A 15,048-nucleotide genomic window follows, 5' to 3' on the forward strand; every position below is an offset into this window, starting at 1 on the left:
AAAATGTGCGAAGGAGAAGAGAGGGCTCCATGTAACCAGATGTGTCCCCCAGCAGTCTCAGCCTATAGCAGCATAATTATAAAATGGTTCAGAGCTACCTGGACCAGCCCTAACTAAAAGCTCTGTCATAAAGGAAGGTCTTAAGCCCAGACTTAAATGTAGTCAGAGTGTCTGCCTCTCTGACCCATGGAGAGGAGCCCAGTCTGTTGTAGATACTGGGAGTCACTAACAGACCTACATTCTGGGAACAAAGCGCAGTAATGAAAGTAATAAATAGCAACTGCTTTGTGATAGTCATGTTGTATAGAATAATAAACAAAACAAACCAACTCCACAGCAGAGGGACGATGATGTCAGGGCCTTGTCAGTGGGTGTTATCATCAGTCACATCCGATCAGCACCACCTAGTGACTTTCTGATGCCTGGTTCCTCTCACCGATTGATTGAGATAATAAAACTTCAGACGGAATTGGACAGAAGCAACAGGTTCAACAGCTCACACACACACACACACACAACACTGATATCAGTGACTCGCAGCACAAAGTCCTGCTCACATACAATCAGGGTGTGTCTATGAGTTGGGACGGCCAACTTGGAGTTGAAATTAGGTCATTTTTGGTTTGTGTGTTTATTTTTTAGTTAATTGCATTTCCTCAGGGTTTTGGATAGGCTGCATTTTATGTAGTAAAGTACAGTGCAGGTTCCACTGTTACAGTAATGGCGGCAAGGCAATTTTAAATGTGTTTTTGTTTTTCCTCAGTGGATGTGAGGGTCTAAGGACAGAGGATATTGTTAAAGACCTTTGAGGCAAACTGTTTGTAAAATGGGCTATACAAATAAAATTGCCTTGCCTCTGCCCTTAGACCCTCACATCTACTGGGGAAAAACTCCCAGAAACCCTTTTTTTTAAAGTATATTTTTTTATATACTTTTTTGCCTCTAATGTACAGGAGAGTTGAGAGAGAGATGAAATGGGAGGCAGCGAGCGGGGGAATGACACGTAGGATAGGACCGCTCGGCGTGGGATTCAAACCAGGGTCACCTGCAGTGAGGACTATAGCCTCAACACATGGGGCGGGTGCTCTAACAACTGAGCTAAACACAGACGAAGGCAGCTTGGCAGGGAGAACAGACCGGTTTAATGGGAGTAGTGGATGGCAGGCTGGTTTAACCTGCTCTTTGGATTCCAGATGCCACTGTTTGATTCACACTGTGGACTCTGTCAGGAAGAAGTTGTGTGTTGTCAATCTTATTTCTTTATTAGCAAAATTCCATATATGGGTAACTCATTGCAGACACTTTTGACCTTTTTGACCTTGACCTTGAAATATATATATTTTTTAAATCCGTTTTTTTGTATTTCAAACCTTTCTTCGAATGTCAAACCACAGACCAGGAGATTACTCTCATTTGTAGAGATCAATAAGTCATGATGCTTCTGTCTGGTACAACCAGTTGCAACAACTGAATGGTAGTCTGAAAAACCTTTATTGCTCTAAAACAGTTGGTGTGATGGTAATGACACATGCACTGGGGGCATTCAACTATAACATGTTCTAATTGCCCAGATATAAACCAAATTAATTTAAAATGTGTTTATACAAGTTATTTTATATGCGTTTTCAAGAATGTTTTGTTATTTTTTTCTCTTTGTTTTTTGACTGATGCACTTCCTTGAGCCTTTCCTGTTACTGCTGTTGAAAAGTTGATCCTGTACTTAAAAAATCAACGACTGAAGAGGAGCTCTTCTCAGTGACAGTTCAGGCTGAGCAGATAGAAACTGTTGAGATCTGAGTGGACAGTCATTTAAACTGGAAGAACACACTGAGGGTGAGACTTTATTTTTTTTCCAGAAGAAACTCTGATTGTTTGTTTTGTCCTTTTTTCTGTACTTTGGTGGAGGCAGCATGATTATTAATGATAAAAACAGGATCAATTAAATGATCAACAAGGCTGGATCAGTTATTGGTCATACCCAGACTCACTTGAGTTTACTGTGGAGAGAAAGAGGTGGTATCCACTACACAGTGTTGTTACATGGTAGTAGTTTTGTGTTACATAGCTGTATCCTTAGTCTTCATTATATTTCATTCTGTTTCACAGTTAAACAGCTCTCATGCTCAGTCAGGCTCAGTCTCATCTTCATCGTAGTAGTATAGACTGTAGTATACAGACATGAAAGTGTGAGAGCTATTCCCTGGGTCTTCTTCACTCTGGAACAGGAGCTGCTGGAGTGGATGAAGCGTCCGCAGCATCTTATCTATCAATTCACAGTCTTCAATACTCACATGACACAGAAAGACTCAGAGCGAACACAGCAAGTGTCAGTACCTGAGCAAAGACTACTCAGGGTGAGGGCTCATATATACAGTAGCATAATACATGCTCAGGATACAGATGGATACAGGGAAATCCTCTATAATAAATGATTACTTCATACAGGGGATAACAGCATCATTTCAAATCAATGGCTTTTGACTTGGCACTGATAAAAAAAAAACAAGGTAAGATGAAAATGGTAGAAAACAGTTTAATCAGTAAAAACAGGAGCGGCAGAGTAAAAGTGACAGTCCTCTGTTGGGATACCAGAGTTGGATATGATTGACCTGGTAGTGTTGATTCTTATGGCATTAAGTTTATACATTAAATTCATATGTTTTGTAAAAAAAAAGAAGAAAAAAAAAAAAAGAAAGCATCCACAAACATGACATTGATTTGACTGAATTCTGACCGTGTGAAGGAAGTTTCCATTTTTACTTACATTTAAAGATATGTTCTGGATTCATTTACAGGCCACTCTGTACAGTAGGAATGGATTACAGCTCAAATAGTATTACAGCACACACTTTCATGTATTTCATTATTTTACAAAAGACAAAAGCTCCATAACTAATCTATAAAATACAGCTGTTTAGTCACTGACTTTGAATGAATGTGTTCATCGCTCAGATGAAAAATGAGAGCACTTTAAACGTCCATAAAAAATGTCCTCTCATCAATGTACAAAAACAAACTAATGGATGTATCAAAAGGCCTTTGAGTCCTTTGTAGTAGCACACACGCAGGCTGAGCGCCCTCTGGAGACAGCTAGCTTATACGGAGCAACAGACGTGAAGAGTCTCTGCGTCTGAACGACCTGTCCTCCGTCGTCCAGTGTCCCCTTGGACGTTTCCCCGGCATTTGAACAGCTCAACACGTCTGAACACGTCAAACCTCAGACTGGCACAAACACTATAACGGCTCCGGCACAAACAGAAACAGGCAAACCAGAAACACAAAGTAGCTACGCGTGGAAAAGGAATGTCCCTGAATGTTTGCAGGTCTACAGCTAAATGATCCACCCAAAAAAACAAAAGAAAACAACCCAACACGACCTCTTTATTGTTCCACAGTCTTCAAAAAACCAAATAATAAAAAAAAAAACCACTACAAAACGTCAACTGCCAACAAATGTGAGCAGTAAATAAAAAAGTGCATTGCTTCAAGTATGTAAACAAAATGATTTCAGTGAGACTCATGTCATTGTGCATGAGCTTGGGCCAGTGCAGTGACTCCTGAGGTTTGGCACACACATATATGTACACACACACACACGTACATGCACACACACACCTTCAGAGGATCATGATGACGACACAGAACTCCTCCTTTTTCCACATAGTTCTTTTTTTTTAAAGGGAAAGTCCAGTGCTGTGCTCCCTGCGCAGCCAGTGTCGAGGAAGGACGCTCTTTCACCTGCAAAGACACACCCCCTTCTGTCAACGTGGTCACATGGTGGTGTTGCAGTGGCTGCTGGGAAAAACAGGGTGGTGGTGGAGGAGGAGGAGGAGGGTGAATAGGAGGATGGTGGAGATGAATGGAGCACAAAACAAGAAAGAAAACAAAAAGAAGAAATAAACGTGAGGCCATGAAACACTTCCACACACACAGACACACACACACAGACTGCGAGAGGTGACGGATGCCAAAGTGATGCACCAATCTGAAGACAGTTGCTGTGTCTCAGTTCATATACTTCTATGCTCATACGTGTGTGTACATAAAGTGTGTTCACATTGACAGGTGTGGAAGAGTTGAGTGGAAAACAGCAGACTCTTCTCTTCCCTGACAGTCGCCATCTTGGATTGTGGGAGAGGAGGGACCACTGACACACATGGTCACATGACACAGGGAAAACTGTTTTGTTGCCTCTCACAGTGAGACAACCCTCCCCTGTTAGAACTAGGGCCGCAACAATTAATCGATTAATCGCACAATAATCGATTATTAAATTAATCGTCAACTATATTGATAATCAAATAATCAGTTTGAGTAGTTTCTTACAAAAAAAAAGTCCAAATTCTCAGATTTCAGCTTCTTAAATGTGAATATTTCTGGTTTCTTTGTTCCTGTATGACAATAAACTGAGTATCTCTTTGGTTTGTGGACAAAACAAGACATTTGAGGACGTCATTGGGTGGTTTAGGAAACACTGATTGACATTATTTAACAACAACTAATCGATTAATCGTTTAAATAATCGACAGATTAATCGATAATGAATATAATCGTTAGTTGCAGCCCTAGTCAGAACTCAGACACTCCAGCATCCTTAATGAAGTATCCTCTCTGAGACACAGCAAATGATCCTGATTGTCTCTGAATGAGGATCAGAGCTTCATGGGATAAAATTAAAGAATAAAAATCTGTGATTTTTGGAGAGAGAGAAAAAGGAGCAGAGAAGGTTGGTTAGTGAAGTGTGATTGAAGTTTATTCCTACTGTATTCAAGTGTTTATGAGACACTAAATAACCGTGTCCCAACCAGGCGTTAACAGAGTCTCTACTTTTTTTTAGACACTCAGCTGCAGAAGTTCAGAGTAGCTAAACTAACTGAAGCTGAACATGTGTCTGCAGCTGCTCCTGCACAGACCAGTGTTGTTAGAGGAAACTCCTCTGTCCTCACTCAGACAGCAGGTCATCACAGACAAACCTGGGTTTGGTTTCAAACTGTTTAGATCATCTCTCCGAAACCATCAACTCATTAGAGCTGGGTATTGAACCTAATGACTTCAGCGGTACTGATGGAAATGTGAGGGATCCACAACTGTAGATCTATAATCAATCAATTTGTCATCTGTAGATGTTCCAGGAAGTAAAGCATAAAGTATTTCAATAGCTGACATTTACATGTCTGGATAACTCCATATACCCTTAATAGATGGAAAACAAGTTTTCAAAGAAATAATAAGTCACTTCATCAATTACTCCATTGATAGAAAATCTATCTGCAACTATTTTGATGATCAAGTAATCATGTGATGCAAACATCCACTGTCTCTAAGTGATAATGCTTTATTTATCATACCTGCACATCTATGGGTTATGGACAGTTGGTCAAACTTCACCACACAGTGTACATTTCTAATGGCAGCGTTTCACTATGGTCTGTAGACAAACGACTACCCAATGATGCAGCTCTTAAAAATCACATACTAAGTGCCAGTTACCAGTTGATGATATACACTTTATATATCAGGAATAAATCACATTGTCATAATCATTTCATGACAGGTAAAGAGGTTTTCCAATTTTATGGGCAACCATAATATATACTTTGAGGGTTAGGGTTGATTTTTGCTTTTGCTGTGGATTTGAACATGATTTACTTAAGGAGGAACATGTCAAAGTGGAGCTGCCAGTCCACTGGTCTGTGCTACATGAGCGGTCAGTGTAAAGTAATTAAACCTGCACAGCTGGTTTGTAAAAAGCCTTTCACATCACGTTTATTCCACTTCAATGAATGGCATTCAAAGTGTTAGTGGTCTCTCCATGTGGGTGGCAGCAGGACAGGTGCTGTCTTCGTTTGGCTGTGCTTGAATGTTCAAGATCATTGTGTGGAGATGGAGCCGACCAGAGGTCAATGAAAACAACAACCAGTGAGGACGGAGGCACGAAGCGTATTCAACACAGACAGCTGGAGGACACACTGAATGACAGTGACACAACACTGACACGTACGTTCACACTCACAGTGAGCATCACAAAACAACATCAGGTGTGTTTATCATTGTTCCAGCTACAGTGTAGTATCTAATATCTATATACTCACTCTGATCCTGATGAGTCTCCGTCCACCGTCCCTGCTTTGATGCTCATGGCCACACCGTTGAGCTGGTCGGGCAGACCGGGCCTGGCCGAGCCAGAGGAGAGTCCCTGTGGTGACGTGGAGCCCGGGGCCTTGTCACACAGTTCGTTGTGGATGCGACTGAGACCGTTCCTCTCTACGATGGGAGAAAGCTGCTTCTTCTTTAGGATCCCTGAATTGAATCAGAAACAAGAGGCGATGTTTTCATGTGAACATGCACAACAATAGTCAGCAGCGTACTGTTGAGTTTACAAACAAAGTACAGTGTGAATGCTCTCCACACTCCTGCTGTGTGTGCTGAACTGAACTGCACCTTTGTATGGGTGGGCGTTGAGGTTGGGGAAACTGGGCAGTAGCATCGTCATGGCGTCCTGCGTCCCGTCCTGTAACGTCCGGCCGTCGCAGCCCCGGCCCGACTCTGGGCCGAGCTGACCGTCTGTCCTCAGCTCACCGTCCCCTGCTGCTGTGTAGTCAGGCCAGTACATCTTACTCACACTGTTGTCTGAACACACACACAAAGGCGGAATGAGATCTACAATGACTGGATGTGTAGCTCAGTTAGACGTGTGCAAGCACGATCACATTACCCCCGTTCTTGCCTCCCGCCACTGGCTCCCTGTCCATTTCAGAATATATTTTAAGATTTTATTGTTTGTTTTTAAGTCAATACATGGTTTGGCACCTCAGTACATCTCATGTCTCGTTGTGCCAAAAAGCAGACAAAAGACCAGGGGGGCCGTGCTTTCTCAGTGGTAGCTGTATTTTAACTTTAACTTTCTTTATTTTACTGTTTTGTATCTGTTGTGCAGCACCTTGGTATCCTTGTTGTTTTTAAAGTGTGCTATATACATAAAGTGGATTGGATTGGATGTGACTGTATAATGCTGGGAGGTCTTTATGTATTTGGTCTTCAGATCCATCTTACTTTGTGAAGAAAGAATTTTCTTTAACTTTAAAGTAGTCTTTAAATACTTGTCCTGGATTAAATAAAAGTTCCATCCTCTGAGCCTTTTTCAGCTGTTTTTCCTGTTTTCAGATGATTAAAAATTAAATATCTCACTTCGAGGACACATGGTCGGCCTCTCTGAGGTCCCTCTGGGACACTGTAAATAAGGGGAAATATGCTTTAGACTGGAATACTTCCACTGGATGATTATGTTATTATCTGTTATTGCCAGTCTCTAATTCTCCCCTTCTCTGCTTTTGTTCTGATCTTGTTTGAGATATTTATTTTATATTATTTATCTACTTGTATATACTGTATATATATTTTCGTGGTATTGATGGTTTTATTTAATATATTTAGGCATTTTAAATTGTATTTTATTGTTTATCTTCATTTCATTTATTTACTTATTTTTTATCTACGTCATACACCCTGTTATTGCCTCGTGTACTATTTTTACTTTCACTATACGTGGATGAGAGAAGGCACAGTATGTTCAGTATGTGTATAGGGTGACTGATGCAACAGTTGGAGGTGGCGGTGGGACTTTTTTTTCTTTCTGTTTCGATATCTTTGTGAATACAGAGAGCACTTGTATGTTGTCTATGTTTTGTTTGATAAAAATCAATAAAATCTATTTAAGAAAAAAAAAAAAAAATCTCACAGAAGTTAAGCTATAGATAAGCTTCCTTACCATGTGGTTGGGGTCTCTTGGCCCCATTAGACACCAGGTTTTCCCAGCATTCCTCTGGTGGGAGGGGGCCCTCCTCATCCTCGCTGTCAGAGGAGTGTGTGGAGGCGTAGGAGCCGCTCTGGTCGTCCTCCAGGGACAGATCACTGTCTGAGTCGCTGTCTCGATCTGCACAGAGAGACAAAAGTCAGTGGAGTGCTCTCTCCTGCAGGCTCGGTGAGTCACAGATGGAGGAGGAGGAGAGAAGTACCGTCCAGGTGCTCTTTAGTTTCATGGAAGAGCGACGTGTGGTCGTTCTGAGCGATGTGGGCCTGACTGTTGCTCAAGCCGTCGTCCCTGAAAAGACACCAGACGTCAGTTCACCTGGCTGCTGACTGACGTTCTCTATGCGTTTTAAAGCTCAGCGTTACTTCCTCACCGGAGCACAAACGGCACGTAGCTCTGCTGGCTCTTGCCGCTCTGCATGGTGCCGTTCAGAGACACACTGGAGTCTCCAAAGGGGAGATGGTACAACCTGCTGTCCATGTAGTTAGTGTTGCATTTGTAGGCCTGAAAATACAGAGGTGAGGACAGGAATGAAGGAGTGGAAAATCAGAGGCTGAACACTGATTAGGATGCTTTGAAAGACCTTTGGTTTTTACAGTTTTTCTCAATTGCTAAAACACTAAACCCTATTGTCTGAACCAAATGCTCTGTGCCCTGAACCCATGTATTGAATTGGTCACCCTTTTGGCAGAACCTTAAAGGGATAGTTCGACATTTTGGCAAGTTTGCCTATTGCCATAATCCCTATAGTCATAGCAGAAGGTTTGTTAGCTTTCTGTTATTATCTCATAGCGGGGTGAATGTGCAGGTCACAACTTGTCCACCAGAGCGTTTTGGAGTTGTTGGATTGTGTATTTGATGAGTTTGATGAGGGAAACCAAGAAATCCCATTAGTCTCTCCGTAAGCACAGCCTTGAGCAGCTCGCCGCTCGGCTCGGACGCTCTAAAAATAGCTTGCACCAACAAATAAGGGTAACGAACCTACTGCTATGACTACAGGTATTATGGCAATGGGCCAATTTGCCAAAATGTTGAACTATCCCTTTAAGCACTTTTCACCTAGTTAGACACAACTTGCAAACATATTCTCACCCACTGAAACACTCTTTGCACTGTGATGCACTTGTGTTGCATAATGTATGTAAGTCCTGTGGCCTGACAGCACGTCGTCATGATGCTGTGTAGATGAATAATTGTACAGTTGTAGTTGTAATGTGATTCCTGGTTATATCTGTTTAGCAGTGCTAAACAGATTTTGTCAACAATGAAAATGATTTCTACACTCGGGGTCTGATCTGACAACAGTGTTTGGTTTTGAGCACAGTTTGAACTGTGTGAAATGTCTCTTGGCAATTGAGAAGAACTGTATTATTCTCATTATGCATTTTTCTTCTTGTCATGAAATCCCATGAAAACACCAAAAACCTGAGGCCTCTCAGTGCCTGTTATGATCCAGATGTGGTCTGAATGCAGGGACTCACAGAGCTCTTGGATGCGATCATATGATCCGGGCGCTTGCGGCTGCAGCAGTATTTCATGGCATTCCTTGCTTCCTTATTGAAGACGATGCGGAAGAAGAAGACGAATGGACCCTGGGGTGGGACAACAGAGGAGAGGACGCGGTCAGGACAAAAAGCAGAAGCATCCCCTCGGTGCTGCTTCAGGGGGGGGAACTGGAGGCCTCACCTGCACACAGTTGAAGCCAGCGAACAGGTAGTGGAAGATGATCATGTCGCTGTTGACGGACAGGAGCGCCAGAAAACACGTGACTGAGACCAGGAGGAGGACGCCCCCTGCTGTCTTCAGGCCTGAGCTGCAGGACAGAGATCACATGAGAGAGAACACAAGAGTGAAGAAGTGAGGAGCTGTCGGGACGATTCTTCATGCCTTCATTGACCCAGAGAGCAGAATGCACCGAGGACGAGGTCAGGGTCTTAGTTATAAATCAGACGATGCTGAACACAGACTGTCTGTGGAACAGGCAGCGTGCTAACAGATGTTGGTGTGGATGTTTGAGTGAAGTGTCGTTCCACTCACACACGAGGCTCTTTCTTGTCGATGCTGTGGTGCCTCAGGGAGCAGGAGGCTTTAGATGACAGGATGTACAGGAAGATATTCATCTGTGGACCAAACATGGAGCTGCATCATCAAACACAATACAGCAGGAGGCCGACATCAAACGCATCTGTCAATCATTTTCTCTGCAACTGTTCCGGTGAGTCAATATGAATGTCAGTTAGAGCTGGGCAATATGAAGAATCTCATAACAATCATTCTCAGACGACATTGATATATATGACAATGAGTGTGTTTACATGCACACTACATCCTCTGATTTCCTCTCTCTCTCTCTCTCTCTCTCTCTCTCTCTCTCTCTCTCTCTCTCTCTCTCTCTCTCTCTCACACACACACACACACACACACACACACACACACACACACACACACACACAAAGGCCAGAAAAGTAAAAACAATGTATTGACCAAAGATCATTATCTTGATTCTGCTGAAGAGTGACAGGTGTGTTCATACATAGTGTTTAAAGGGATAGTTCAACATTTTGGCAAATTGGCCCATTGCCATAATCCCTATAGTCATAGCAGTAGGTTCGTTACCTTTATTTGTTGTTGCAAGCTATTTCTAGAATGGCCGAGCTGAGCGGCAAGCTGCTCAGAGCTACGCTACGGAGGCTCATGGGATTTCTCATGAGCTCATGGGAATTCATGCAAAACCACTGATGCGCGTTGCCTTCATCAAGCAGTCTCTGTATTGACCTCGAAAACAACTCTGTCTCGTAACGTTCCATTATTATTTCATAGCGTGGTGAATGTGCAGGTCACAACTTGTCCACCAGAGCGTTTTCGAGTTGTAGGATTGTGTATTTGATGAGTTTGATGAGGGAAACCAAGAAATCCCATTAGCCTCTGTAGCGTAGCTCTTCTAAAAACAGCTTACACCGCTACACTTTACAAATAAAGGTAACGAACCTACTGCTATGACTTTAGGGATTTGCCAAAATGTTGCAGCCTCCTGCTGTCACCATGTAAAAACTCACCGACACGGCCAAGGCGATGGGTCCAGCAAAGCTCCAGATCAGAGTGTCGTACATGGACAGCCAGCAGAAGTCTGGGTTCCCGTAGCCCTCAGGGTCCAGTCCCACCGCCAAGCCTGGAGACAGAGAGCCACGCACCAAACCCTTAATCACCCGTCACATATTCACCATTTAACATCTGTCATTTCAACACCAAGCCCTGATTCTGACCGGAAGTTTACGAGATAGCATTTTACTGGAGGGACGTCTCGTATTCTCTGACAGTCATTTTCATGTGAACGTTTCTACATGAAGCAACAGCACGAGGATCATACTGGAAAACTGCAAACATCTTTGATAATAATTGATCAGTGATGTAATTTATAATTTAGTGGTGTCCCTGCTGAAAGAATCTTAAAAGCTTCCCTGCTCCAAACTCATTCCAGGCAAAAGTGATGCAAGTTGACTAAATATTAAAACCAACATGTACAGAAACTCATCTCATGCTGCATCCAATATTACATTTGACTGTGCATGTACAGTATATCTAATAAAATGGCCTCTGAGTTCATCCCAGTTATACATTAGGGTTCAATGTTGAATTTTATCTGAGAGTCTGCAGTGTATTTTATGAATGACACCATTTGCTACAGTGAGAGCTCAGACCTGTGATGAAGGCAGGCACCCCCCAGCCAATTAGGTAGTAAAATCTCATGGGTCCATAGTTGATGTCTCGCACTTCGCTGATCATCCGGTAGACGTGCAGCCCCTCCAGGAACAGCCAGGAGAAAGTGCACAGGTAGAAGAAGTGCAGCAGGATGGCAATGATGGTGCACAGAAACTACAGAGAGAAGGTGAGGGGGAAATGAGGGGTTAGTTAAAACAGCACAAGTAATAACACAATTACTTTATTTATTTATTTTCTTCCTTTTTGCTTTATTTTCATCTTATTTTTATAGTTACAACATGTTTGTCTTGTACGTATTTGGTGAGAGGAAGAGGGGATGGGATGGAGAATAGGGAGGAAAAGTTTGCTTTGTTGCATGTGATAATGTCTTGTTGTTTGATTTGTTGTAATTTGCAAACAAAAAACTAATAAAGACATGCAAAAAAAAGAAGAAGTTTATAACAGCAGAAGTGAAGGAAGTGGAAACACAGATTGTTTACCAGGTTGTCGGCCTGGTTGATCCCCAAGATGAAGGTCAACTCAGAGAGGAAGAGCGCGGTGGCTCCATTGTTGATGATGCTGGTCTTGTTGCACTGCATGGCCCTCAGACAGAGGAGGAAGATGGTGGTGAGGAGGAGGAAGCCCAGCGTCACGCCCGCCGTGCTCCACGTCAGGACTTTGATGGGCAGGATCTCTCCGTTCTGACACACACACATCAGAGGGTGAGAGAGAGGGTGAGTGTTTGACAGAGTAAAGAAGTGACGGTGCCGTTTGATGAGCTGAAGCTGAAATGTCGACTCACTTCTCTCCTGGAAACGTCCATGAGCACGGCAAAGCTGGTCATGTGGTAACACTGACAGCTGATGTGGGTGCTGTTTCTGAAAACCACCTCGCAGCCCTTGGCTGACCAGCCGCCGTTACCAGCCCTGGTACCAAACACACACAGAGAATGAGACGTCAATCAACATGTTGTGTCTCCATCAGCTCTTTGTGTGTGTGTGTTGTTGCACTCACAGTATGGTGTGGTTCCAGAAGACACAGATGGGTTTGGAGCGCTCCTCGGTGGTGACCAGGCGGAACTGCACCGTGATGGGTTTGTCCAGTGTGTGCTGCAGCAGCTCGTCGTTGTCGTGCACTGTGATACTGACCACGGGAGTGTTGATGACCGGACGCTTTGGCACTCTGAGGCAAAGAGACACAAAGACTTGAACTCAACAAAGCTCTGAAGGAGGTTCAGTGTCAACAAAACCCAGGAGAATGTTTTCTGGGATTGTCCAGACATACAAGGATTTTGGGATAATGTTAAAAAGGAAATTGATACTATTTAGGAGATAGTTGTTGCTCTAGAACCATTGTTGCTTTTGTTGGGAGCCAATCCCTATACCCTATATAATGCAGAGCAGCCGTATATACTGAGGATTCTTTTATTAGTAGCAAAGAAAATGAATACAGTGAGATGCAAAACTGCCAACCATAGGTCAATGGATCCAGAGACTGAAAAATGTATTCATGATAGAACGAAGTCTGCTGTACCTGATACCTGAGTGTTTGATGGATGGGATGTTAGGATGGAGTGCTGTTGGGAAGAGATGCCTCCTTTTCCTTTTAGCCACTATCTATGGATATCTGCTCCTCTACCTGTTCTTTTATTTTTACTATGATTAATATCATAATTATTTTAGTTTTTTTATGTAATTATTTCTATTTTGCTTTACTTTTACTTATTCTGTTTTTATACTTTATCTTTATGCATTAATAATATATACCTCCTTATCTTAAATGTATGTGTGTATATGTGTATGAAGGTATGTGTAGGCAATGCATGTGTGTGTATGTTTATGTATGGATATAGGTGTGTTTTATTACCTATTTTTAATTTTACTTCTTATTTAATTAAGTAATTTATTTATTTTATCTATTTATTTCTATTCTTAGTATTTAATTCCTATTTTAATTTTTAATTGTATTTTATTTACCTATTTTTTAATGTATTTATTATTTTTATTATTTATTATTTGGTTATTTATTTATTTCATTGTTTATTTTAATTGTAACTTATATCGCTATACGGCCTGTCACTCATTTATTATACGAAGCCATATGTCAGGAAATGTTCTGTAAAATGACTAAAATGTTAAAATAAAAAGTTATACAAAAATCAAGATCAAAAACTTCCACCTATGCGTTAGTCTCAACTATGACAGTGATGTGAAAACAGCTCCGTGGTGGAGGTCTCGTCCTCACCGCAGACTCCTCTTGTCAGGATCGTAGCTCTCTGGTAGCAACGCGGCCAGGCTGTGGAAGATGATGACGCTGGCGATGGCGTCCTGCTGGCTGTCGTCAGGGTGACGTCTCTTCCTGTTGGCTGAGCGGTTCCTCAGCGAGGACTCTGGGAAAACATCCAGGTGCCTGTGGCCCTTGGTGTCCACAGCTGGTTGGAAGACAGAGTCCGGCAGCGTGACGACCGTCTCCAGGTCGACGGGGCGAGGGCCCCTCAGGGACTGGTACCGCGGGAGTCTGGCTCCGGCGAAGTTCATCTTCTTCAGCCGGTCCACAGAGATGACTGAGAGGACGCAGCCAGAGACACAGTCAGGACAGGAACTCAGCTTTTATCAAAATGATTTTCATAGTCACTTCACCTTTTAACAACAACAAAAAAACACCTTTTTTTCCACAAAATTGAGCTTCAGAAGCTTTTATTTTATATTTTTTAATTATTTACTCTAATTATTGTGAGAAACACGCTTCTGTCCAAAATGTTACTGTGTTATGAGAGAGTGATGACTGAACCTCCATCTTCTTGATTAACACTGGAACATGGTATATTATCATTATGGTTTGGATAGAGGCATCTCTAAGTATTAACACTGAGCTTGACAGGTTTGTCTAAATGGAGAATATGTGTAAAGATGACGTTAACTCTGCTCATGTTCATTTTGTTGGGTGTTAATTGATTTGTTTTACATTATTTATCAGCCCAGATTCATTCTGTCATTTACTGAGAAGTCATGTTACATTATGATCATTATCATATGTTGTAAAAGTAGCCGACTACTACTGACCATCACTACTTGACTTTAAATTTCAGCTTTCACTTAACATAACATAACCTGTTCTTGATTAATTAACATGATGATGCCTGATATTTCCTGATAAAACATTCACCTATATGTGGTGTGACGATGGTGAAGGGGCTGAGATAAGTCTTCCTCATGTTCTGTGCCAGCGTGTTAGCGTATTCCTCATAGTGGCGCAGCAGCGCCGCCGTTCCGCCCTCTGAATGCTGGATCAGCTCCCAGTGCTGCCGGGTGTCTGGAGACAGGATGGCGCTGCCCACACGGACCAGATTCTGGGAGGAAACAGCGAGAGTTCAGTGTGACAGCATGTCAGAGCGGAGAGTGAAATCAAGTGTAATGTATTCCCTGCAGACGCAGCGTGGAGGGCTGTGATGTCCCACCAAGCAACACTGCCCTTCTGTTTAGACACCAGTTCTGTTTACTGCAAGAACTGCAACAATCTACTGCTTGGACTTTCTCTCC

At 42.5% G+C, this 15,048-nt stretch overlaps 1 protein-coding gene across 1 annotated transcript in view; it reads right to left on the reverse strand.

Moving 5' to 3' along the window:
• Positions 1-3,720: 3,720 nt before the first annotated feature.
• celsr2 (cadherin, EGF LAG seven-pass G-type receptor 2) overlaps positions 3,721-15,048 on the reverse strand; it is a 63,447-nt gene continuing 52,119 nt past the window's right edge. The window contains exons 19-34 of the mRNA XM_083972223.1: positions 14,675-14,858; positions 13,754-14,072; positions 12,524-12,691; positions 12,312-12,435; positions 12,010-12,210; positions 11,509-11,683; positions 10,867-10,979; positions 9,848-9,930; positions 9,497-9,623; positions 9,292-9,402; positions 8,184-8,314; positions 8,016-8,101; positions 7,769-7,933; positions 6,442-6,630; positions 6,093-6,300; positions 3,721-3,795 (exon numbers count right to left, since the gene is read on the reverse strand). Of these exons, the coding sequence (XP_083828349.1) occupies positions 3,771-3,795; positions 6,093-6,300; positions 6,442-6,630; positions 7,769-7,933; positions 8,016-8,101; positions 8,184-8,314; positions 9,292-9,402; positions 9,497-9,623; positions 9,848-9,930; positions 10,867-10,979; positions 11,509-11,683; positions 12,010-12,210; positions 12,312-12,435; positions 12,524-12,691; positions 13,754-14,072; positions 14,675-14,858 (2,409 nt within the window). The 3' untranslated portion in view covers positions 3,721-3,770. The remainder of the gene's footprint in view (positions 3,796-6,092; positions 6,301-6,441; positions 6,631-7,768; positions 7,934-8,015; positions 8,102-8,183; positions 8,315-9,291; positions 9,403-9,496; positions 9,624-9,847; positions 9,931-10,866; positions 10,980-11,508; positions 11,684-12,009; positions 12,211-12,311; positions 12,436-12,523; positions 12,692-13,753; positions 14,073-14,674; positions 14,859-15,048) is intronic.

Source organism: Trachurus trachurus (genome assembly GCF_905171665.1).
Source record: "Trachurus trachurus genome assembly, chromosome: 5".
In the NCBI taxonomy this organism is placed as follows: Eukaryota; Metazoa; Chordata; class Actinopteri; order Carangiformes; family Carangidae; genus Trachurus; species Trachurus trachurus.